Genomic DNA, 27,089 nt, shown 5'->3' on the forward strand with positions numbered 1-27,089 from the left:
CCGTAATTAAAACACTGTCGTACCTGGTAGTCATCACAGCGATGAGATTAAACATAATATCAAATGGGGTACGAATATTTAGAAATAATCATAACAATTGCAAAAACGAGTGTTGTCTCAGGTATAATTCTGTATAATTGATTACTTAAATGTGTCTATAATGAAAGGCTCTTACGCCTAGATAATAGATGATAGTTCTGTAAATACTACCAAGTTCTTTAAAAGTTCGAATTATTGAAAGATGTAATTAAAACATTGGGTCGGCGTACCCGGTTGCTGCTGCAAGCACAAATACCAAAATCAGGATGATTTGATTGTTTATTGTGTAGAATGGTGTTGAAATGATAACACTACTTTTATAGATGCTCGCGTGTACAATGTACATGTACGTGTCTGGCTAGGCTATATGCAGGAAGACCGTTTTAGCTGATTTTCGGCTAACTTTGACAGAATTTTTGTTAACGAGTTTGACAGAAAATTTGAAAGCATTGATTTTTTGGCAGATTTCTGGCAGAATTCTGCAAAAATGGTTATTAGACAGAAAACCAGCAAATTTGAAAAAAAAATGTATTTAAAAAAAAAATCTTCAATCCTTGCAAACAAACCCTTGCATAATGGGACAGGTTGGCTGGTCTAGGTGCTGAGGTTCACTGGGAAACGGACTTCGTCGTGGCCGGATCCACGTTTTGCCCGAAATTTACCAATGTAATTTCATCACAACATCTTTATGTGACTAGATTGTTTATTATGTAATGTGAATCTAAATTAAGGCAATACTACCAAATAGATCTGCATATGATTTTAAGTGTTTAGAGTGTATTTCGAGTAATTATGGGGAATTTGGCAGGTTTTTATTATCAATCTGACAGATTTTCGATGTGTATTTAGCAGAATATGGCTCTGACCTTACGGTCACCCTGGCTATATGCTAAGGGAGCTGAGATTGAGAGTGCACATGTGCAGCCTCGCATATATCAGCCAGACTAGGGTAATGTGTCTAGTCTGAGTCAAGGCTAGCGTCTACACATTATCGGCAATGACACAAAGGCCTGCAATGAACATGATGAATGTAATTTCAGTTAGAATAGGGTGGAAACTGTCGCGTGCATACACATCATTATGATCACGGGATGGGCTAGGCTAGGAGTAGAACTGTATGACTAGGACTAGGAGCTGAATTATCACATGTCGTGCGTATGGTAATTATTTGTGTATGTATGCTATTACACTTTTTTACAAGTTTACTAATGTAAGGACGTGACATTTGTGCCACTTGTTTGTGATCATAGAGTTAAAACGTTAGAATTTCAGCTTCATGTCACAAGACGTCTCATGATGGTGGTGGTTGGTGGCTCTCAACTTCAAGTTACATGGATATATGTGGCGATTGTGTAGTGTAACGTTAGGGCCAAGGGGAGGGGGAAACACGTACAGTTGATAGGCGAATAATATAGGGCCTATAATAGCCCCATAAATGTGGCCTATTTACTGGACTACCTCCGTAAACATAGGCCACACATCCACATGTACAAAAACGTGTCGCACTTTCCCAAATTTTGATTTTCACTTTTAGGCTTAGTTTGTAGGTTTTTTTGCTTTAGAAGCATACTCGCCCTCTTTATACAATTATAGGCTAGTCAGAAAGTGCTGCCTTTTTTAGATGTCTAATTTTTGTGAAATTTTTTGTTGAAATTTTGATACGCAAACGTGTGCAAAGGAATCTGGAAATTTCACGAAAAATAGACATCTGAAAAAAGCAGCACTTTCTGATTATCCTTTAAAGAGGGTGAGTATGCTTCTAAAGCAAAAAAATCCTACAAACTAAGCCTAAATGTGAAAATCAAAATTTGGCAAAGTGCGACACGTTTTTGTACATGTGGATGTGTGGCCTATGTTTACGGAGGTAGGCCTAGTCCAGTAAATAGGCCACATTTATGGGGCTAGGCCTATAAATGATGAAAAAAGTGGCGTCAGGATGCAATTGAAACATTCTTTCCATCATTAGAATTTAGAAAAGTCTGCTTCTGCATAATTAGGCCGAAAAGGTCGTTTTTTAATAAGGGAATAAATGTGTGCTCCGGAGGTTTTTATCACTCGTTTAATACCGCTTAGAGTCTGGGTGCTGATAATGGCGAGGGTAATTATCAGCACCCAGACTCTAAGCGGTATTAAAGGGAATATACATCATTTGCTTTTGCTGTAATTTTCAGAAATGGATGGAATTGGGATGTTGGAAATATATAGCAAATATAGTTACACTGACTTTTTTGAGGTTTTGGGTTCGAAAATGCTATAAAAACCAAGAAAAACAATCATTTTCCTGTAGTCTGGTTCCCTGACTCCATTTAAGAAGAAACAGAGCAGTTTACATACATTGGAGAATTGTAAGGTCAGGGAACCAATCTAGCTGGCTTGTACCCGTTCATAGGTGTGTAATCGATTGCAAACAAGTGTGATGGTCAACTGGGGCCAGTATTTGAAAAAAGCCAGTTTTTTTCCAACGCTGATCGGCCGATCAGCGTTGGAAATTGGTACAAAAATACCACTTTTCTTGAAAATGACAGTATACCAGGTGCCATGATTTTACAGGATGCTTTACACTGTCATTCACTAACAGTCCAGCAAGGTATTTCAAAATGATTTGGTAGTTTTATTTTTTGATGTTTGCAAATGTTGTATTTTCCCTTTAAACAGAGTGATAAATACCGACCGAGCACATATTTATTCCCATTCATAAATACCTTATCCGTACAAAAATATCAAATAATTCGTTCAAAATATCCCAATTTTGTTCAACAAGTTCACTTCATGTTTTTTTAAACATCCCTCTAGCAAAATAATGGAGTGTTCAGCTTTTTCAGAGAAACATTTGCTATTTTGTTTGGAAATAGAAGATTTTCTTGACTCTCCATAGACTTTGTACACAACCGCTGAAGTGGCATCTGGATACTACATTCTTTCCAAAGTGTCTAATTCTCATACTATAAAAAATGTGTGTCTTGAGTAAAAAAAAAAGTACAACCCCCCCCCCCCCCCCAAAGGAAGCAGGCAGGAAAAACAAAGCGGGCATGGACAAGAAACTTTTTTTTTTACGAAGTGGCTATCGTTACGGCAGCCGTTGTTTAGCGCCCTCTACGATACTTTTTTGATACGCACGCAGGTATATAATTATTTGTTTCCCCACGTTTTGGCGAGCAGTGCGACAGCTCAGTCGATAGAGGGTAGGATTTTGCAACGCGAGGTTGCGGGTTCGCATCTCGGTTTTGCACTCAAATCTTTTTCCTTTTCTAACCTGAGGCTTTGGAGGATTTTTTTCAAAACGGAAATAAGTCCAAATTTCATAACGTTCAAATTCACTTTTTTCCTTCTAATTTTGTATTTTCTTCTCATGTTTTTATAAAAGTTGCAGTCTACCGTAACGATAGAATATGCGTTATGGCTGCCGTAACGATAGCCACTGCATTTTTTAAAATTTGGCCTGATCAAAAATAGATGAAAGTTTTAGTAAGATCTGGATTTCAGATGAAATTGTTTTTCAAAGAATTGAAATGTAAAGTATGTAATTCATACTTGTAATTTTCCCCCTTTTTCAAAATGGCAATTTAGATACGTCAGGCGCCGGTAGACAGTCTGCAAGTACGTGGCGGTTAAGAAGTCTTTCTGTCTTTGCTGTTACTAAGTATCATTCCAGTAGATGATCATTGGATTGCTCTCACAATGGAAAAACTGACTCTCTTGCCTGCTGTCGTGCTGTTGATGTGCTCAGTGTCGGTCTCTATCAGTGCTGCACAGGGACGTAAGTATTACAAAAATGTAAACTTCAATATTTTTTTAATCTGCTGGTCAGTAATGAAACCTGTAAATCTACTAATGAGGCTCGTTGGTTCAGGATTAATGTTGTGCATATTACCGAAACTGAAACTAACACGAAACCGACTTTGGGTCAGGTCGAGTCGGTTTGTACATCATTTCAGTCGGGTCTGGTAGGTTTCAGTTTTGTGTTTGCAATTTTCAGGTCGGGTCGGTTAAGCCATTTTGAAAAAACCTGAAATAACCCCCCCCCCCCACCCAAAAACCTGAAACAGTTCGGACATTCACATGCTGCAAGATTTACTGCAGAGTCACTTTGCGTGGTACGACCAAAATAGTTTGTGGTCTATTGATGCACTGTCTGTAACATGTAGGACCACCAGTAGGTCACGTTGTGATTGCTGAATGGTATGATTCAGTTACTGAGAGATGACTTTTCATGTAAGGTGGGTAATAAGTTCAGGCACAAAAAGCCCACACATTTGCCCATGACAGATATTCGTTTTTTGAAGGGGTTGGTTCGGTTACGGGTTGGTTCGGGTCAGTTTTCCTTCATTTTTGTCGGGTTGGGTCGGGTCGGGTCGGTCGGTTTTGGTTTATATCTGTAACATTATGGGTCGGTTTGGCCTGGTCAACCCGACCCAATGCACAACACTATTCGGGATATATGGGCTATGCTTTATTTAACTCCTTAGCCTTGTTGAAACCAAGTAGATTTTTCACAAGTCAAGTCAAGTCGCAAGTTGATTTTTTTCGCAGCAAGCCAAGTCGCAAGTCAATTTTTCCCAACTCCCTCTGAACTTAAGCAGTAATAATAGGAACCAGTCGACAGTTTGTGTGCGCAATGGGGTTTATTAAGCGTGCATCACGTAGGGAGAATACAATGTTCAAATTTGCTCTCTAAACCACTTTACTTACATTTAAAATGGTCTGAAAATGTGATTAAATATCTACAAACTCAATTTAATGATGACTTTTTGAAGTCTGTTTGACATTCATTCAATGAAAAATTTCGGGAAAGAAAATGGGAAGAATTCTTGGCACGCCTCAATTTCTGTATCATGGAATGACAATCTTGGTAATTTTCCAGTTGTTTCAAGATGATGTCACTTCCTCCATGTCCTCCATGCTTCTCCACACTGATGAGTAATGAGCAGTACATAATGTGGTGCAGGTACATGTAACACAACTGTATAGCCAACGACATATCTCCATTGCACAAACCGGCACGCCACCACTCAAATAACACCTTGTACGTACCTCGACAATCCTCGCATACATACATTTACGTATGTGTGAAGCGTGCCTAGCCTGCTACATGTAGATGTACCAGAGTGCATCAGGGCCTTGGCTTTCCGTTCAACCAATTTTTGCCTGAGCCTAAAAGTTGTGTAAATTATAACAGGTCAACAATTTTAACATTGTGAGCAAGTCACAGTTTAGTCAAGTCAATTCAAGTCATAGGTAATTTTTTTTCCCAGTCAAGTCAAGTTTCAGGTAATTTTTTTGCAAATATCAAGTCAAGTCTCAAGTAAAAAAAAATATCGACTTGAGTCGGACCTGAGTCCACATCAGCGAATCGAGTCAACAACACTGCTCCTTAGTTCCTGTTCCTCCCCAAACCAGCCTGCCAGTTGCTCCCTGTACTGACTGGGCCAAACTGCCCAATCACTCTACAGCTTTATGGATTAATCAGGGAATGAAGACAACGTAATGCGGTGGTGCACTTGCTAATAATGGATCAAAAAGCATGACCAAGGACCAACAAACTGACACTCTCTTGTTGGATACATGAAGGATCCATCAGCCATTCTTCAGTTGGCATTATTGGCCTTTAACTTTATCCAATTGTACAAGTTTGATAGACCAGATATTACAACACATAAAGGTTATGTGTCGTGAAACTTGATGGTAACCTACATGGTTAAACAGCATGGTTAAAGATATAGTCCATCATTTGTAATTTAAGTATTTTGTTCGTTTGAAGCAACAAAAGTGTTCAAAATCTAATGAAGGATACTGAACAACTAACCTGATGAAGTTTCAGCTCAGCTTCAGCTGTATATTCCGAGAAAAACAGCATTCTAGGATCTCGGTTTCAAATCAAATGTTGCTGAATCATGTTTTGAATTGTTTAGAATTACAGCTATACGCGATGTCGCGCACTGATCCAACGAATTATAGCAACCGCGCGCGCCTGTGCGTCGTGCCAATGCTTGCGTGCGCTGCGCCGAATAACAAAACAAACTACTAATTTTAATTTTCCTACGATGCGTCTCCTAAGACGCACCCTTGGAAAGGCCTTCTTTCGTTGATTACTTCAAAATGATAGCTTGCCAGAAAGATTAATTTCACAGGGAGTTTAGTCCACTTACTATCTTTCAACCAAGTATGTTTTTCAACAATAATACGCCAGTTACTTTTTCGGATGGCTGCAAATGGTGGACTATAGCTTTAACTTACATGATGACCAATTATAGTCACGTGACCTTTTACAACTCTGAGGTTAAAAGCAATTTACATGTTTGTGTGTGAGATTAGATTTAGAATACATTGTGCTCATGTATTTGTTTTCTTGTGCACTAAATTGTTTTCACGCACAGCCCAAGAACATGATCTGCGGTTGGTAAACGGCCCAACCAGCATGGAAGGACGACTGGAAATCTTCTTCCAGGGCGAATGGAGACCAGTCAGCGATGAAGATGTTAAGATAGAGGAAGCGTCTGTGGTGTGTCGTCAACTTGGATTCCTCTATGCAGTGGAAGTCAAGTCCTTTGGGCCTGGTTCAGGAGTGGTAGTCATTAAAGACTTGAATTGTAACGGCAATGAGGCCAGTATTCTGGACTGTTATCATGATGTGCTGGGCAAGTCCCCATATTTGCGAGATAGAGTTGGGGTCAACTGCAGCAATGTTCTCACTACAGAGGTGCCAACAACTTACGCTCCTGGTGAGGTTTCAGAACAATCTCCCTTTTGATGGTGCATCAAATATCTCCTTAGGCTAATTATTTTGTGTATGCAATTCCCAATGCTTTAATTTGTTGCATAAAATGGAATGCAGATTAATGCACATGAGGTTGACAGCATGTGCACAAAATATCAAAGTTGATCACCCAGTGTGCTACAGTGTAGACATGAGCTTATTCTAGTGCAGTCAGTCCACATTGCCTTGATTTGTACTTACATGCAAACCTGTTAAATTGTTTTTCAATTAGCCGTATCTGGTGTTCACACACCACTGTCCTTCATTCTGTTGTTTGTAGATATTACAGCACTCCTAAACAATGGCAAATTCCGACTGGTCGATGGACCTGATCCCTACCAAGGCCGTGTGGAGGTATTCCGCGGCAAAGCCCTAGCCTGGATGCCTATCTGCAACGTGGACTGGGACTTCACCAGAGCTTCGTTTGTTTGTGAGAAGCTGGGCTTCCGACCCGCTACAGTAGCTGGGACAGGCAACTACGGCCCCGGGGCTGGACAGATAGCCAACTGCTCGGCTGCAGCATTTGATTATGATCGCATTGATATTGACCAGGACAGCTGTAGAATTGTCAATGAAAGTGATGCAGTCGGTGAATGCTCTCATGATACGGCAGTAGACGTGACCTGCAGTGGTACAGAGCCAGGTGAGATTATTTCTTGTACTGACCATCTTCGAGTGTTCAGGATGAAATGTGAAGAAAACTCAATAAAGTTCTGCCAAATTTGGCAGTTCACACAACTGTTTACACAGTGTCTGGCTAAGGTCAAATGAAGCATCAGAATTGAGGTCCAAGTGTTCAAGTTGGGACTCGGACTTTACAAATGTATCAAATCTGCTCAACATTTTGATGTTTAATAGCTCCAGAACATGGAACAAAACAGGACTGATAGAATTAACTAGACCATATTTTTGGCCAAAGCTACTTGAAGTTGAGCCTTCTAAACCTGTTTGAAATGACCTCACAGATACGTTACCACAATTCTACTACATGTAGAAAGTTTGTCTGTCCCATCCTAGCAATTGTCATGCTCAAATCAATGATTTATGTTTAATGTGAAAGCAATGGGGTGCCGAGAAAATGTAACAGCGCGAAAAGAATCGCTCAGAAAAAATAACGGTAATATGGTCGCCAAACCTTTAGGCTACTCCCCCCCCCCCCATGCCCTAAAAGTAGAAGGGACTGCATATAAATGGTTGAAAACCACAAATATTTACTTTTTGAACAATAACAGTGCCTACATTGTAGTTGGAAACAGGACGTGGGGGACCTCTCTTGTGGGGCCATTGACCAACAGAGACCACTAGATGTCGTCAGTGTTTTTTGTACCTTGCATGTCAAAAGTCTCCTGTGGTTAAAAAAAAATCACAAAAATCATCCTCGATTTTTTTTTTACTTAAAAAATGACTCAAAATGCAATTTACCCGTTATATAGAGCAAAAGTGCAATTCCTATCAGCTACTCATAATCACTGCAGTACATAATTGTACCTGTATATGGATTACACATACATGTAATAAGCCATTTGCGAGTAACCTATACCCGTTGGGATTTACATTTGAAAAACGTCTGGTACAATGACTTGCTCAGAATGCTTGGCACATTTTAACTTTGAATTCTCCAGACCAAAGACACTGTTGCTAATCACAAGATTCGGGGCAAGCTCTTGCATAGTTACGTAAGAGACGCTCAGCACCAATAGATCGTTCACAATGGGTGAGAATGGCACAAAGACACCAGACCATGCCGGAGCAGGGGGTTGCTAGCATAAGGCTTGCCCCGAATCACGTGATATAGTAACAGTCTCTTTGGTCGGGAGAATGCTAGGTTAAAACGTGCAAAGCATTGTATTAAGTCAGCGTTCCAGATTTTATTCAAATTTAACTCGCAAATGGCTTATTGTACATTGAAAAGTGTTGCATGCACATGGTCTGTACAATCATAGACTTGGCCAAGTCTGGGTTGCGCTCGGTCTGTGCCTAGAGTAAATCCACTAACAGCGCATATCGCATACGTCCTTACATAACGCGCGCCCTCATGCGTCGAATCCGGACCATCATGTAAAAACGTACATGTACTGTACATGTTATTTTCAAGTGATGCAGCAACCCAGACTTGGTCAATCTGCCAAGCGTATGCGCTGGTTTGTTCCACGTTTGTACACAGTCTATGGAAATTAATTCTCGATGTGATTGGCTTCTACCGATTTCGGTAGAAGCCAATCATATCACAGTATTTCAGGTAATGAGCGTTTAGATTCTTGAAACCGCGCGCAGATTGTTTTGATATTATTCCTAACACGCAATCAGCGCTGTCTGCGTATTCGCGCAGCCAAAGTTTCGCGGAGAACGCACTCGCGTCCCATGGTGAGGAGTAGAAACAGATACACGCACGCGTACGTTCGAATGCTTTGAAACGGCTCTGGGTACGCACAACACGAAGCGGTATCAATGGATCTCAACATCTTTTACAGGTTAACCCCAATAAAAATTCCCTTTTGTTTTGAATAACATTTGAATGTCGTATTCTTTATTAATTCAAACCAAGAGCAGATGATCTTAGCATTATCATCCCAATATAATATGTTTAAACTCTACAAATTGAGATTACGTTTTTAAACTTTTGCAGACTGTTATCCAGCCTTCCATACCTACTGAAAATAATAAACGAGTCTTCAAAAATGTGCTACTTTGATTGGTCAAGCGATGTTACTGCATATGCATAGAGATAGTGTTGCATATGCATCGATGAATACGTGCGCGTTCACGTGAGGGGGGGTGCTGATGGCAGATTGATCAAGTCGGAATTGCTAACTTTTGCACCACATGTATGCACATGCTCTGCAATACATGCACACACATGTAATACCCGTGCTGTACAATGTACGTACAGTGTGTGCGCATTGTTATATGGCACTGAAGTGGAACGCGCGCTGAAGTGTACCTTGTCGGGCATCTGGAAAGAAGTAAACGAAGTGATTTTTACTACTTTTTTTTTTTTTTTTTTTTTTTTTAAAGATACCGACTTAAAGCAATTCCGACTTGAGTCAAGTCTAGTACAATCACTGCTGGCTGCACAAAATAGCATAATTCATTGACAAAGATATGTTGTTTGCTTTGACTAAAAAAGGCACACAGGATTATCTCCGGTTCGTTGGTGGATCTCAACAATCTGAAGGTCGTGTGGAAATCTACAACGACAACGTGTGGAAGGGGCTGTGTTCAGACGACTGGACCATGGCAGAGGCCCAGGTTTCCTGTCGGCAACAGGGCTTGCCACCTCCTCAAGAGGTGGTCTCAGGTGGGACGTTTGGAAGCAGCAAGGCTGGCGATATCCTGCAGGTTTCGCTGGACTGTACCGGGCAGGAGTTTAGTCTGGCAACGTGCCCTCAGATGGCGAGGCAGACACTGTGTGCTAGTGGTGATGCTGCAGTTCGGTGTGGTGAACCAAGTGAAGGTAAAGTATGAACCAAATTCATTACTGAATCAGTATTTGAGAGTGAGTATTGTCTTTAAGCAAGGGTAAGTGGTCACCATATTACAGGTCGTTCATAAGATGGAATTTGCGTCGGGGTGATTTAAATCAATTTTAGGTTTTGCCCTTCATCAGCGTATAAACAATGTATACCCGGTGTGTTACCTCACAAGTGAAAGTTAGAAAAAATCACTCTGATGGGACTCGAACCCACGACCTTCAGCTTTCTAGTGCAGACGAGTGGTGAGATGTGTGCACTAGAAAGTAGGAGGTCATGGGTTCGAGTCCCATCAGAGAGATTTGTTGTAACTTTCACTTGGGAGGTAACACACTGAGTATACTGATACAGTGTTTACACGTCGGTGAAGGGCAATTCCTAACATTGAAATGAGAAATTGGATGACTGAAAAATATCCAAAATCAGTGTTCATGTCAGAGAGCAACAGTGGAACGTTTGTGTTTACCGCAAGGGCTGTGAAATGCCATATCTGATGGCCCATGTTCACCAGAATTTAAACAGTAAGTTAAAGGTATATCATTTGACATGTGTGCATTTTTGTCGTTTGAAGCAACACAAGTGCTCAAAATCTAAAGATGGGTGCTTAATAACTAACCTGATGAAATTCTACATGTTCTAGCTCATCAGTGAATGCTGTCTATTCCGAGAAAACAATATTCTAGGATCTCGATTTCAATTCAAAATTTTCCGAGTCATGTTCTGAATTGCGCCCAGAATCAGGGTCTGCGACACGTTCTCATTCAGTTGATTCAGTTGAATTACTAACATACATGTACATTTGCAAAAATCTGTCTTTAGACGTATCTTTGGAAATGACCTATCTTTTAGTGTTTTCTTCAAAATGACAGCATGCCAGAAAGTATAATGTCCCAGGGAGTTTAGTGCCATTACTAGCTTAAAACCAAGTAAGCTTTCCAACAATAAATTTGTCAGTGATGTACTAGCTACCTTTAACTTTGTTGATGTTTTTGTCACCCCCGGCGTATTTGACAAACTTTTACAATGCTATATGGGCTAAAGCAAAAAAGTGCTGTACTCGTATCAAAAGTTATCAACTCTGTCTGACTGTGTGAGATTCTGCCTTGAAGCATCGATGTTGATTGCTGACATCAAAGCTCAGTTGACTAGGGTTTGACGGTATCGATCCTCTTTCCCTGCAGCTCAAGAATTTGATCTACGGCTTGCCAATGGCGGAACCACTTGGGAAGGCCGAGTGGAGATGTTTTACCAAGGGGAGTGGGGAACCATTTGTCATCCACGCTGGGTGGTCTTTCATGAGGCGATGGTGGCATGCCGTCAGTTGGGATTCCAATACGCAGAGGGACTGACAAGAGAGTTTGGACCAGGAGTAGGGAATGTGATCTTGCATGGATTACTCTGCAATGGCAACGAAGAGCGACTCGTTGATTGTTATTATCGCCAGCTGGGAATTCGAGAATCACCTTGCGACCATAGTGAAGATTTTGGCATCATCTGCTCCAATATTGATCCGATGACACCTCCTTATCCCACACGAGGTAAGCATTCAATCAATGCAGGTACATGTAGATATGCTCTTTTGTATGGGTGCAAAAACAATATACAAATATAGCATGGTTTGAGGGTGGACAGTCGATATTAGCTCCCCGGGGTACGTATTGGAAGTTGACAAAACTATTCACCTCAGGAACTTGTTTGTCAACTTCCAGTACCGAGGGGGAGCTAAATCGACTATCCACCCTAGAAACCATGTTATATTTAATTTTACTATACCTCATACATATTCATGATCAAGAGCAGAACTCTCACTGGTCAATTCACCATCACGTGCCAGATGCTATTCTTGCTGTTTAACAAACGCGTGCGCGAGGATTTACGCACAGGGTAAATACGCATGCGTAGTAGACTGTCGCATGGGTTTACCCGTGCAACAGTCTACTACGCATGCGCTTTACAGAGCAATCGAGGAACTGTCGCACGGGTGCAGTACGCACGCGCGAACATCGCCCAAGAGAGATGCATGGTTGCACGGTTCGCGTAAATGTTAATTTCCAGAGCTCAAAGATGCCGCACTGGAGAAAATGTATGGACTGTGTAAAGATGTCTCCTGTTCAAAAAAAAGTTGTACACAAACAACTGTACATGTATTTGTAGTAACTGTATTATATTGCAAACGAACCGAACTAAAAATTGAAGTTGAGCAACAATATTCTTTTGGTGAGCTGTACAAGTTTCCCCGAATTTTGTTTTAGGTGCATATATATATAAAAGAAATTCGGCAACTGAATATATGTATGAAGTATAGTAAAACAAATATAACATGGTTTATTTCGGGTGGACAGTCGATATTAGCTCCCCTCGGTATTGGAAGTGGACAAACTAGTTCCCTCGGCTTCGCCTCGGGAACTAGTTTGTCAACTTCCGATACCTCGGGGAGCGAATATCGACTGTCCACCCGAAATAAACCATGTTATATTTGTATAATACCTCATACATATTCAGTCACCAAATTTTTCCGTTGCAGTTTATGCACCTGGTGGTCATAAAATGTTCAGAGAAACTTATCCAGCTCACCAGAAGTATATTATTGCTCAACCTCAGCAAAGTTCATCTCTTTTGCAATACAGTAACTCCTACATGTGCATGGAAGAGTTTGTAGCACATTGTGGAAAACCTTTTTTAAGAACAGGCGGCATCTTGTCCACAATATTCTACAGTCCAGCATAATTGAGCTTGGGAAAACGCTAATAAACAATTTAACGGGTGCAGCCATCTTTTTATGTGTAACTATAGGGCGATCTTCCGACCTACGTACTACACCTATGCAAGAGTTCCACGATTGCTTTGTAAAGCGCATGTGTAGTAGACTGTCCCACGGGTAACCCGTGTGACAGTCAAATACACCTGTGTATTTACCCCGTGCATGAATATTTAGCACACGCTTGGTAAACAGCAAAGATAGCATCTGGCTCGTGATGATGAATGAACCAGTCAGAATGCGGTTCTCGGTCATAAATATGTATGAGGTATAAAAAAAAGATATCATTCCGAACGTCATCTATGGCCACTTTGTGAGCGCAACAGGGGTAGACGCATATATATGAACATCTTCACCCCTTAAAAATTCATTAAAAGTCCATTTCTCCGTGAAAAGAATCTTTAAGAGATGTTTCACGGACCTTTACATGGGGCTTATATAGGACTAATCCTGTAAGGGTATTTTCACGTTTTTTTAATGACCCTGGCCACTGAGGATTATCATTGGTTATACATAACGGTACACTGGCCGGGTCTGTCTCCAGGGGTAAACAAAGGACCCTCTTAAGGGTGTTTTCACGGACTCCTAATCTGGCTTAATACATGTATGTTGAAAAATCCGTGAAAATTTAGTTAACAGTAATTTCAAGGGAAAATGGCTCTTTAATGAATTTTGAGGGATGAAGATGTTCATATGTATGCCCACTGGTCCATGCGTGTATGGTGTAAAATTATGCATAACTTATTTTATTCTAATATGTGCATGCATGCTCAGAGGCTTTGAAACCTGAGTGTCGGGGTAATGCAGGAGTGGTCTCCCCCAACTCCTCTCTGCAACGGTTGAGGGGGGTACTTGTGCACAGAGATTACCGGTAGCTTCATTACACCATCCAGGCTTTGACTGTAGCAGTAGCCCACTAGCCAAATGCTATAAATGTAGGTACAACAGCGGCCTAGTCAAACTATTCCTTAAGTAACCCAGCTGGCGAGTCAAAAGTTATTTGGACAAGACAAAGATGAAAGGACAGGATGAAATAAATCATTAAATTCAGAAAGCATGCAAATATCTAGCCTTGACCAATGCTGTCAAGCCAAGCTTTTTCCCTGAACTGTCCGGCAGCCGTTGCTGTCAAGCCAAGCTTTCAGTTCCCTGAACTGTCCGGCAGCCGTTTTACCCTACTTGTCACGGCAACGTACGCCGCTCGCAGCCCCCGGCCCCTGGCGAGCTAGCTCCGCTTGCGAATTGCCTGTACTGCGCGCGCGATGTGCTCCTAACACAAATCCGCACACGGACGTACGTACACGTACATGTACATGTACAGAACCTGTACATGTACATGTACATGTACAGTATACAGTAACACTGCCGTGGGAGTCACACGGAAGACAGCCTTGATGCAACCGTTTCTGCTCATTATGATAATAAGTATGCGCTATGGTAAATAGTCTTCTCTCATTGGATAATGGCTGACGATAAAATAAATATTCATCACTACTGCGTGAAGTCGAAGGGTCAATACACTTTGTACACGTGCGTGTGGTTTGTGTTGTTTGCGCAGTAAAAGCTAGCTCAGTAGCTGTCAAACTTGTACATTTAGTTGCAGGTCGTGTCACATCTGCAGTATATTTATGTTCGATGGCGTTTCAATTAATTTGGATTACAATATTAGTCCAACTGATCTTTCATTAAGGCGGTGAGGGGTGAAATTACGAGGGCTATGCAAAAACTACTCTCGTCCACGTTCGCTCCTCCTTGTCGTGCTTGTTGCAGGCCGAGCTGCCGAAGAAATTCACAGCAGTACGGCGCTGCTTGAAAAATCGCTGATTTACCGAACCCGGTCGGCAAATTGACGACGACATCGTGTCCTTGAAGAAAGTATTGAAGTGCAGTCCGTTGTTCAGGACGAAAATCATCAATTTGTAGCTTATCGGCCGCAGAATTGAGACATCCATTTAGGCTTACTTCTGAAACCTCCATTTTGTTCGGTTACTGCAGCACGACAATGTGTACACACGTACACATGTATATGTACATGTACAAGTACATAATACAACGCATCACACACACATCGTTCGTTCAACACGCGTGTTTGGGTCAAAGTGCACGGGCTGTGATTGGCTATCGTGTAAAATATGTGCATCAGAAATTTTCGGCCGATATTGGCCGAAAACGTAAAGAAACACATAAGAAATTGGCGACGGTTGCGTCAAGGCTGTCTTTCGCCTCGACTGCGACTGCGTATTGGTTACTGCATGGGGTGCACGTAGTACGTACGTACGTAGGTACTGTATACGTACCGGCAAAGCGCGCGGCGTACGTGTGCCGTGACAAGTACAGTACAGGCAAGCGGAGCTAGCCAGGGGGCTGCTAGCGGCGTACGTTGCCGTGACAAGTAGGTTCAAACGGCTGCCGGACAGTTCAGGGAAAAAGCTTGGCTTGACAGCATTGGTCAAGGCTAGCAAATATCAAGTTTATTAACTGAAAAAATTGCCTCAGTATACGCATTTTACATGTATGCACATTGTTGTTTATGAGACACTCTATTAAAAACAAAACTTGCGGGCTAGTGAAAATGCCCACTACACGGGCTGGTTAAAGGGAATATACAACATTTGCAAACATCGAAAAATAAAACTACCAAGTTTTAACAAAAAACCTTACTAGGATGTTGGTAAATGACAGTCTAAAGCATCCTGTAAAATTATGGCACCTGATGTCGAGTCATTTTCAAGAAAATGGTATTTTTGTATACATTTCCAACGGTGGTCGGCCGGCCACCGTTGGAAAAACCTAACTATTTTTCAACTACTGCTTCGAATTTACAAAAAAAATTCTGTCCAAATTTTGTTTGTTATTGGTTACATGTTCATGAACGGGTGTAGGCCAGCTAGACTGGTTCCCTTACCTTTCAATTTTCCGACATCTATAAATTGATCCATTTTATCTTTAGTGGAGTCAGGAAACCAGACTACTTAAACAGTTTTGTTTTTCTTGGTTTTTCAATCATTTTCGAACACAAAACTTCAAACATGTCAGTTAAACAATATTTGATCTATTATACTAACCCCTCAAATAGTTCATTTCTGAAAATTACAGCAAAAGCCAATGATGTACATTCCCTTTAAGAGTTTGTTTCAGTAGCCCCGCTGGTAAGTGAAAAAATAGAGTTAAGGTCGAACCCTGCCATCTAAAATGACACACTATGAATTTATTTGTCAAACCAGATGGCGCACTACGACTTGTTGGCGGTCCGGACCCTTCCCAAGGTCGCGTGGAGGTCTACATCGCCGAAGAGGGAGCGTGGGCCAGAATCTGCAGTGAAAACTGGGATTTCAGCAGAGCAGAATCTGTGTGTCAGCAACTCAAATATCGTCCCGCCACGTCAACTGGTACAGGCCGCTATGGTGCAGGGACCGGTTCAATTGTAACTTGCCCAATCACCGGTATTTCATACACCTCATTAGACACGGAGAATTGCCAACTGACAGACACCTGCACTCAAGATATGGATGTCTTCGTGGTCTGTAGTGGCAAAGAACAAGGTGAGGAAAATGACATGTGCTAGCACTGGGGATGTCATAGGGCTAACACATGCACACACAGTCATCGGATGGGTAATTGATATTTATGTACATTAGTGTACAAATATTGAATACTCTGAGTGGTGTAGTAAAACTAGCCTCCCGAGGTGATCCATGGACCATTCTATTTTCCCGAGGCGAAGCCGAGGGAAAATAGAATGGTCCATGGATCACCGAGGGAGGCTAGTTTTACTTCACCACGAGATAAAGCATTCAATATTTGTTTTATAACACTTTTATAACACAGATTCTGCTTGATTTTAATATTTTAAATTATTTAAATCTGAACCCAGTTGAAATAGTTTGAACTCATTTTTAATTGTTAACTTGTGAAATTAGTCACTTGTTTGATTTTGACTGAAAGGACTACTTGGCATAGAATATGTGTGTGTATAGGAGGGTTATCCCTCCTGCTATCTGAACAGTCACAGACAGTCAAAAAAAAATCAATCCTCATCCCCTGCCATGCCTTTACTCACAGGCTAGTCACCAACAGTCGGATCATATTTCAAGCAAGCACTGTGACCAGTCAAATTCAGTCAACAGACAAAACAAGTGGTGGGCACAGCTGGCTCATCAATCACCTTCAGTCAAAGCATAACTGTGCCAAGTTACATAAACAGCCACAGTCATGTTGTCATTCCTGCTTTAAGTTGGCTGGGAGCTATTAATTGACCTAAGCAGCTCCACTATTAACTGTTCAAAAGGTTCAGCCACGTGATTGATTTTGACTGAAAGGACAACTTGGCAAAGAATGTATGTTTACATGGAAGGGTTGATGATACTTGAGTAGCAAAAACTTCAGCTGACACACAGTGTACGGTTTGCATTGGAGACTTTCCCCAAACAATTTGTTGTGACCCATATTCTACCTGTTCTTTTGGTAATTGCTTTTCACCCATACTGGAATTTGTATCCTTGTGGAGTCATTTCTTTGTTCTCGAGTACTAAAAAAATTGAGTTTGAAAATCTAGTTTGAAAATGCTCCTAGTTTAACCAGAACTGATTTCCTGGGCTGAAATTTCAGACTTAATAATATCCCTTACATAAAATACTTCAATTTGCGACAGATCAACACTTATTGGAAATTCCTAGTTTTTTTTAGTAAAATCCATATACAGTAAACTCCATAAATTTGTGACGACTTACCTGAATGCCGATATCTGCTGTAAGTCGTCATTTTGCATACATGAATGGTCTTTTGCACACATGATTCATTGCACTATTTGGCTTCGATTTACCCTGGATAATTATCTCCTTAATGCTTTAGTTGAATCCAGCAAATTAATCCTCGAATTGTATCATAACGTTTGGGGTATTGATAGTGGAGACCACGATACATATGTACGTGCACAGTAACGAATTAAATGCGTGCGTGGTCCATATATACTACGCACGCATTGACTGCAGCAGTAGTCATTCAATAAGAGGACCCTCTCCAAAATGGACAGAGCGCATGCGTACAGCCTAGAGGGGGTGCTGGTATTGATATGCTCACGATGCATATGCGATGTACATGTATGCAGTAGGACACCCTTTTTCGACACCGATGCATGCAGCGGATCACGGGCCGTGCGAAACCACTTTTCACTCGACACTTTGCCAACCCCAGAACAGGAAGTCGATGTCAGTGCGTGATTTGTTGAATGCGAACTTACACAAAGGATTTTGTAATGCTTTTTATGGAAAGGGGACCGAGAGTAACGGGACGACTTGAGCGAAATAGCGACTTATAAAAGCCGACTTATAAATACAAAATTCAGTGGAAATGCATTACGGACAATCGGGACTTTAGTCAGACGGCCGACTTGAGCGATTTGACGAGTTGTACGATGTCGGTTTAGCCGGAGTTTACTGTATCTATTTCGTGATAACCTTGTGGAGTCGTATTTGCATATAGAAATTGCCCTGTGGAGACGTATACAATCTTTTGTTCCTTATTATACCCATGTCTCCACAGGGTACCGTGTACCAGATCACATTAATAAACATTTTTGTTTGTAGATTTGTGAATTGTCAAATAACATACAATATTCATTTACTAGTTCCATACATGGAATTGCTTTTATTGCATTGGATCTTTTTTTCTCTCTCTTTATTTAATTAGCTTATTGCAGAGCATGATATAGTGCATTATGGATAATGTCCATTTTCCCCCTTTTCTGGTCATCTCTGTTATTAGGTATCAAGGGCGAGATTAGACTTGTCAATGGCTCTGAGCCCACCGAAGGACGCGTTGAAATCTACGACCAGAACGCCTGGAAAACGTTGTGTGCCGATGACTTTACATATGTCGCGCAGCAGATTTCATGTCGCCAGCTAAATGTGCCTTTCCCTCCTAAGGAGGTCCCAGGGGGAATGTTTGGCGAGAGTCAGGTCTACGATGTTTTAGATGATGTCCTCAACTGTACACTCCGGACTACGCAGCTGAAATTCTGTGATCGGGCTCCCAGACAAACCCCTTGTGTGGGTGGTCATGCTGCGGTTCAGTGTGGCATTTGGAAGAATGGTGAGCCGATACCTAACAACAGTTTATAGTTGACTTATATCGCATCATTTTGTTTTTTTTGTTGGCTGTTTTGGCAACCGGCCGAAACAACCTGTGTTTTTGTATTTTGCCCATAGCACTTCTAGATGTTTTATTGTTACCGGCACTGGTACTAAAATCAGTTCGATTGCCTTTACTCGGCACACTCTTAGACCAGTATCTGAAGATGTGTGCCGAACATTGACGTCATCATGACGTCATCACGTTATCGACCCCTGACGTCACATTAAATGTGCATATTTTTAAAGCCTATATCTACAGAACTACAGGTCCAATTGGGTTGAAACTTGGTATGTACCTAAACCTGGATGAGTTAAAGATGAAAATTTAAGTGATGTCACGATGACGTCATCACGTGACATGTGACGTCATATTAAAAATGCATATTTTGAAGGCCGATATCTACAGAACTACAATTCTGATTGGGTTGAAACTTGGTATGTACCTAAACCGGGATGTGTTATAGATGAAATTCAAGTGACGTCACGATGTCGTCATCACGTGACATGTGACGTCATATTAAAAGTGCATATTTTGAAGGCCGATATCTACAGAACTACAATTCTGATCGGGTTGAAACTTGGTATGTACCTAAACCGGGATGTGTTATAGATGAAAATTCAAGTGACGTCACGATGTCGTCATCATGTGACATGTGCCATAATATTAAAAGTGCATATTTTGAAGGCCGATATCTACAGAACTACAATTCTGATTGGGTTGAAACTTGGTATGTACCTAAGCCGGGATGTGCTATAGATGAAAATTCAAGTGACGTCACGATGACGTCATCAGGTGACATGTGACATCACATTGGAAGTACATATTTTGTAGGCCTATATCTACAGAACAACACGTTCCATTGGGTTGAAAGTTGGTATTATGTTCACATATGTTTGCAGCCGACGAGTGGGATTTGCGACTGAGCGGTGGCCTTGAGGAGAGAGAAGGACGCGTTGAGATCTTCCACAATGGCCAGTGGGGCCAGGTGTGTGACGATCTGTGGGATGATCAGGATGCTAATGTGGTTTGCCATCATCTGGGCTATCGGAACCTGTATTCGCGCTACACCAATGCTCGCTACCTGTCTCGAAATGGCGCTCTGGTGTGGCTGAAGAGCTTGAGGTGCCAGGGGAACGAGGAACACATCTCTGAGTGTGGTGCTGTGCTCGGGGAACCAGTCGATTGCACCGGTTCCTTTGCAGAGGTCATGTGTGAGGACCGCCCTTTCGCCAGTAGTAAGCTCCCTTTTAAAAAATTCACCAGATTCATCCTTACAGGTCAACTTGGTTGTTTAACCCTTTTGTTTAACCAAATTTGTTGGCGGAACCATCTTTGCAGAACGATGTAAAATTTGCTGGTATTTTTGCTTTTCATATTTCATGTTAATGTTTGTCCTATTTCTTGCTTCAAAATTTTTTTTTTAAACCAGTACTATTACAACTTTGATTCTGTAATGTGTAATTCAATGTAAGGTCAGTCTTGTAATTGTTAATGTAGAGCTTATACTGCTGTAATTCAAAAGAAAACGACGCCAATACCTTTTTTTTTTACAATTGCAAAACAAAAAGTTCGACAAAAAAATTGGGCAGCTTGTATAACATTCTGACAGAGCAAGTTATCGGCAATCTGAAACTCTTCAGCTCACTGTCACTGTCGGTTCCTTCTTTATTATCATCTCAGATTATGAAGCACGCCTCGTTGATGGACCACACCCCAACCAGGGTCGCTTGGAACTACTGTACGAAGGTGCTTGGTGGACTGTCTGTGATGATGACTGGGACATGAAGGATGCAGAAGTAGCTTGTAGGCAGCTGGGCTTTGCCTCAGCCGTGGCGGCTTTGGATGGTGATGAAACGGCTAGTCTGTATGGGTCAGGAGAGGGAGGGATCCTCTTGTACGAGTTGGGCTGTGACGGCACAGAGGAGAGCATCATCAAGTGTCCACTCTCATACCCATTTGCTGGTTTATGTCGACACGATGAAGATGTCGGTGTTGTCTGCTTCAGCGAGGACTACCCAAGTGATGACCCACGGCCAGAGCCTGAGGATCCTGGTAAGAATTCAAACACCCAGGCTTAATTTCAGACTTCAAGCTTTTATCAAATAAAGTACATGTATATGCAAGTTAATGAAATCTACATATAACTAGCTGTGGCCGACTTGATGATGATTTCTGTAATGACAGGAGGTTCTGGTAGAGAATTATTAGCACGGACCGGGTCAGAGTTTGCCAAAACTTAGGTGAACAAAAGCACAAAAATACTTTTCCCACTTCAACAGTGCATAGTGACCCTTGCAGTAAACAGTTTGAAGCATACCACAAACTCGGAATCCTCAGCAAAGTCAACAGCACCATGTACTATTCAACCAGAGGCTTGGTCTAAAATTAAAGCTCACACTGTGGCGCAATTTAGTAACCACACAGACTTTATTAAAAGTCGGCCATATTCGAGGTAAACTATTACGTTTGGAAACTTGCAATGAAAGAAATGAAAGCAATGAAAGAAAAGTTCATTACAAATTAACACCAGTCTGCTCAGATTAATAATTTTAAAATTTCTGATAAAACACACCCTTATGCTGTACATGTATGTAAGCCACATTAAACACAACATTGAAAGTGAGGCTATTATGGCAAGCACTCCAATCATAAAATAGTCTTGCAACATCCCATTTAACAGTTTACAACTTATAAAATAGATTCAGGGAACATGATTGAGAATGGCTTCCTCATGAATAACGACTGTACAATGTACATTTAGTATAGTATTATCATATGGACCTTTATGAACAACCCCAACAGCATCTTCCAAGATTTATGTTTTGTGGTTGGGGTTTTTGAATGAATACCCGGGTACCCATATTTTTTTTCAGTCGGGTTCCCGGTTCCTGTACTACGTACCTGTACATGCCCACCCCTAGTACATGTAGATGATTCGCCTTCAAATCTGCGGTGATTTGTAAAGATTGTGTCCACTTTCAAGTCTGAACTTCCTCCTGGATTTGCTGTTTCAAGAAAAGAGTCAATCTGAAGCAAGGTCATCAAACGGTGGTTGTCTTGTCATCTGTAGGAGGTGGTGCACAATAATCAGTTCCCTACTCAAAGAGTATTATAAGAGTCAATCTTTCTGCCGTCTTGGAATCCCCAACCCCAAAAAATTCATTCGTTTCTCCAACATTGTTTTCCTGCCACAGGGGACGGCCTATCAAGCGCCCAGATCCGCAACATCATCCTTTACGTCCTGATAGGCTGCTCGTTGCTGTTGACCGTTTGCGGGTGTGTCTACAAACTGCACAAGATAAAGTCCGAGCCCCAGGTTGTGGTTATGGGCCCAAATGAGGGATTCACAGGGGCAGGAACCGGCCAGTACAGTGCTGTTAGTCAGGTACATGCATGCAAACAATTCTTTCTCAAGTATTTGTGACCATGATGTTCTGTATTGTCAGAACCACTGATGAATTAGGATGTACAAGGCCCAATTTCACGGACTCCTAAGCATGGACGGCTGACTGTACACATTGTATTTTGCAGTATTGACGCACTGATGCGGTAGTATTATCATGCAGACCTATGAACAGCAACTTATGTGGTTGGGTGTCATTAACGGATATCCGGGTACTCGTGTTTTTTTTGCTATCATGTACTCGATTCCTGTACTACCTGTGTAATTGCACACCCCTAATCAATTGGAACCCCCACCCCCCCCCAAAAAAAATACATTCATTGGCATACACAATCAGGTTAATAATTTTTCCCCCTCATTATGTTAAAGGGAATGTACAACGTTTGCTTTTCCCTCAATTTTCATAAATGTCGATTTGGAAGATTGGTATGTTATAGCAAATATTGTTGACTGACTTGTTTCACGTTTTGGGCTTGTAGATGCTGGAAAAACCAAGAAAACCAATCATGCTCTTGTAGTCTGGTTTCCTGACCCCACTTAAGATGAAACGGAGCAATTTATAGACTTTGGGGAAATGTAAGGTCAGAGAATCAGTCAAGCAGGCTTGTACCCCTTCACAGGCGTGTAATCAATTGCAAAGAAAATGCGGAATAACTAAATATGAAAATTAAGGAGCATTTTTTGAAAAAAAGCCAGTTTTTTTCCAATGCTGGTCGGCCAACCAGCGTTGGAAAAATACAATTTTTCTTGAGAATGTAAGCACACCAGGAGCCATGATTTTACAGGATGCTTCAGACTGTCATTTCCTAACATTCCAGTAGGGTATTTCGTGATAATTTGATCATTTCGTTTTTTGATGTTTGCAAATGTTGTATCTTTCCTTTAAAGGGAAAGTACATCATTGGCTTTTGCTGTAATTTTCAGAAATGAACTATTTGAGGGGTTAGTATAATAGATCAAATATTGTTACACTGACATTTTTGAAGTTTTGTGTTCGAAAAGGTTGGAAAAACCAAGAACAACAAAAAGTTCAAGTGGTCTGGTTCCCTGACTCCACAAAAGATAAAATGGATCAATTTATAGATGATGGAAAATTGTAAGGCAAGGGAACCAGTCTGGCTGGCCTGCACCCATTCATGAACATGTAACCAAAAGCAAACAAAATTTGGACTGAAAAAAACGGTAAATTTTGAGCAGAAGTTGAAAAATAGTTAGGTTTATCCAACGCTGGTCGGCCGACCACCGTTGGAAATGTATACAAAAATACCATTTTCTTGAAACTGACTTCACACCAGGCGCCATAAGTTTACAAGATGCTTGAGACTGTCATTTACCAACATCCTAGTAAGGTATTTCGTAAAAACTTGGTAGTTTTATTTTTTGATGTTTGCAAATGTTGTATATTCCCTTTAAGGATGCCCCACCGGCTTATGAAGACGTTACCAAGGACCCAGGCAAGTTGGATACAACAGGGGGTACCGAGTCCGCAGAGCCTTCTGCCCCACCACCTACATATGCCCAGACAAGCACCGTATGAGGACCCTTTGCCTTAGATTGAAACTTTTCTTGAAACGGCAAATCCAGGTTTGTTCATCTGAGGACAGAAAATGACAAGGAAAGTGTCAAATAACGAACGCAATGCAATGCATTTATTGCATGCAATCATGCACAGTAATCATGCGGGCGGAGTGCAAAAAGTGGCATCTGCCACATGCATATTGATGCCCCTGTTTATCCGTTGGTGTTTTTTTTTTTATGAAGAGCATGCACTGCCTGTTGAAATTCATGTCTATGCACAAATAGATATTCTCATCAGGGCATTGTTTTTATGTAGGACAGGACGCTGTATTATCGCGGTGCTTATCATGTTTCTCTGTTGGAACAGAGATTGATCACTTACCTTCCCGTATTGTCTTATCTTTTGTGCTGTTTATTAAGTCTGTAACTTTTCACATTGATATAAGAAGTTCCGGCAGAGGTTCAATTTATTCCCTCTATGATGCCTGCGAAAATACACGTAGGTATGCGAGCAGTACGAGAGCGAAGTTGGACTTCCTTTTACTTCGGTAGGCAGGCGATGGTTTCTACGATGGCCTGAACAATTTTTATTCATAATTACTGTTGGACCTGCACATACCCTGAAAAAGGTCTGCAAATTGCCTAATAAAGTCCAACTTGATTTAGGTGTGAACAATGATTTCTTAACAACCCGGCCCAGGAAAGTAAAAATGATTATTGGGACAAGTCTACTGATTGACGATTGGGGCCTGGCACACGTCATACAGTGTGCCCTTTTTAAAAAAAAAATTTATGTGTGCTACCCTAATTTGCATTCCATACAAATTTTTAAGATTTTGCGGTGGAAATTGTGATCTTCGACATTAACTTTTGCAGCAGTGAAATGGGAACCAGACTAAGAAACCTCCATGGACAGAGCAGCATTAGAGAAAAATGTTCAAAGATAGACAATGCCTTTTGGCAGACATGGTTTTTATGTGTGCTACCCTAATTTGCATTCCATACACATTTTTAAGATTTTGCGGTGGAAATTGTGATCTTCGACATTAACTTTTGCAGCAGTGAAATGGGAACCAGACAAAGAAACCTCCACGGACAGAGTATCATTAGAGAAAAATGTTCAAAGATAGACAATGCCTTTTGGCAGACATGGTGAGGGGAAATTTGTAAAAAAAAGTACAAAATTATCTTTAAATCATTCAAATTTACCTAAAAGACGCGTAATCTTTTGTTTATACAACTGGACAGAATATCCTTAGTTACTGTAGAACTGCATGAAAACTGTCGCTAGAGATTGTACCGGCAACACAAAAGAGAAATTTTCTGATGCCGCGATAGAACAGAGTCCGACCAGGTAGAGTGTAGATGTATCTGTAGATATATGCGTATACATGCGTAAGGTACCAAAATATATAATTTAATATTTGTAAGGCAAATGTTACGCACAGTTTTACTTACAGGTAAACATCTTTTACCTGTATCGACAGTGTGTCCAGTTCCACAAAAAAGGGTATTTTGTCGCCAAAAAAAGGAGAAATTTGAGTTACATGGTTGGAAAGCCCACGTTCACGTAAGCTGTCATACTGGTAGATACTTCAGTCATTGAAATCACCATTTCTGTGAATGAACACTGAAACCTGAGGTAGTAAGGATGTCATTCATGACAAATGAAAATCATATTTTGACGAAATGTTCACCTCTCAACGTTGAGCAAGCCATTACACAATAATGCACAGCGCAACTTACTACCCTTTTTTTGTGAAGCAGGTCACGACTTTGGTGTCTGTGTCTTATCTAATGTAATGTAATGTACTTTATGGAAATTTCGTGTTTTTTAGGTAGGAATGTACGATTCTGTTGTTAATTTCCTCTCCCTTTTATAGATTTTTAAAAATTTGTGAAGTGCTTTGAGACATTTTGTGTAAAGTGCTATATAAGTGTCATTATTATTATTATTATTATTATTAATGGTGGTTAAGCGGATTATGTGCATTGCAGAAGTAGGCGGGGAGGGTGCATGCTGAAATCTTACCCTACGGCCTTATGCTTCTTAAATACATTGTTGACCCGAATCATAATGTTTCACGCCTTGCTTACATGAAAGGTTTTTTTGGGGGGAGTTTGGGTGGCTCTTTTAATCGGCCCCAACCGGTTCCCATAGCAAAGTGGGCATGTAAACAAAGTGGGACATCACTATGATATCAGGCCTATTTGACCTATCGCCGTTTGCAAGTAAGCCACGCCCCTTAGACAACCCTATGGAGTTTTTGTACACTAAGTTTTGTTTGTCTCAGATTTTGCGCATTCCTCGTCCATTTGTAAATCATGTATTGGACAAAATTTCACAAGCTGCGCTGACGCGATTCTAATGCGATTCTAACGCGATACTACTGCAATAGGTCAATTAAATTGGCAGCTGACAGCACCCATTTAAAAAAAAAAACATAAATAGTAAGGCCAAAAAAAAAAAAATATTCGGTCTCTGGTCAGACCAAAGTTCCGGAATTGACGGCGGCCACGCGGCTTTTTTTTTTTTTTTTTTCCTTTTTTTTTTTTTCTTCAAGCTTGGATTGTACAGACAAGGTGGGTACTATTTTGCTTTTTTGGTGTCCTCATGTACATTGGTGTCCTCCATAATTTGCCTTGGTGCTTTCGATCATTTGCCTTGGTGCAATTTCCCATTCCTTGGTGCTCTTTGGTAAAAAAAATTGAGGAGGTGCGGAAATAGAGGGCGCTGTTGGAGCTACCGCGGAACATTTTGGGGAAAAAAAATATCGACGCGCATGCTTAAAATCGACGCGCGCGCTGACCAGAGACCGACTTATTTTTTTGTTTGGCCTAACACAGGGAAGCTAGCACATTCATATTTTGGTTATACAGGGTGAATAAAAAAAAAGGAAACCCAAATGGCGCCCCCTAGTTTTAAAGAAGTTCTGCATGTACCGCATTCAAGATCTAGGATTTGATGTGAAAGCCCGAGTAATTAGCTTTCTTTTTTTGTACAAGAATCATTCA

General features: G+C 41.1%; 1 protein-coding gene across 4 annotated transcripts; it reads left to right on the forward strand.

The window, feature by feature from the left end:
- Positions 1–978: 978 nt before the first annotated feature.
- LOC119745510 (deleted in malignant brain tumors 1 protein-like) lies at positions 979–26,517 on the forward strand. 4 transcript variants are annotated; one of them, XM_038221893.1, is made up of 12 exons: positions 979–1,211; positions 3,607–3,796; positions 6,414–6,758; positions 7,074–7,436; positions 9,921–10,247; positions 11,445–11,801; positions 16,246–16,563; positions 18,785–19,111; positions 20,053–20,388; positions 20,834–21,205; positions 22,348–22,538; positions 23,971–26,517. In XM_038221893.1, exons 2-12 carry the CDS (start codon positions 3,718–3,720, stop codon positions 24,091–24,093), a joined length of 3,138 nt encoding a protein of 1,045 aa, XP_038077821.1. In that variant the 5' UTR covers positions 979–1,211; positions 3,607–3,717; the 3' UTR covers positions 24,094–26,517. The 4 variants fall into 4 exon arrangements, with proteins under 4 accessions (XP_038077821.1, XP_038077837.1, XP_038077829.1 ...); XM_038221909.1 differs by having other exon boundaries at positions 979–1,199; XM_038221901.1 differs by having other exon boundaries at positions 979–1,190.
- The last annotated feature ends 572 nt before the right edge of the window (positions 26,518–27,089 follow it).

This window comes from Patiria miniata, unplaced genomic scaffold, assembly GCF_015706575.1.
Source record: "Patiria miniata isolate m_02_andy unplaced genomic scaffold, ASM1570657v1 HiC_scaffold_12, whole genome shotgun sequence".
Classification (NCBI taxonomy): Eukaryota; Metazoa; Echinodermata; class Asteroidea; order Valvatida; family Asterinidae; genus Patiria; species Patiria miniata.

Excerpts from the sequence above, each read along its gene's own strand:
- LOC119745510 (XM_038221893.1), top strand. The coding sequence starts at position 3,718 with ATGGAAAAACTGACTCTCTTGCCTGCTGTCGTGCTGTTGATGTGCTCA. Across the intron at positions 7,437-9,920 it reads CTGCAGTGGTACAGAGCCAG|GCACACAGGATTATCTCCGG; the intron begins GTGAGATTATTT and ends TGACTAAAAAAG. Across the intron at positions 16,564-18,784 it reads CTGTAGTGGCAAAGAACAAG|GTATCAAGGGCGAGATTAGA; the intron begins GTGAGGAAAATG and ends CTCTGTTATTAG.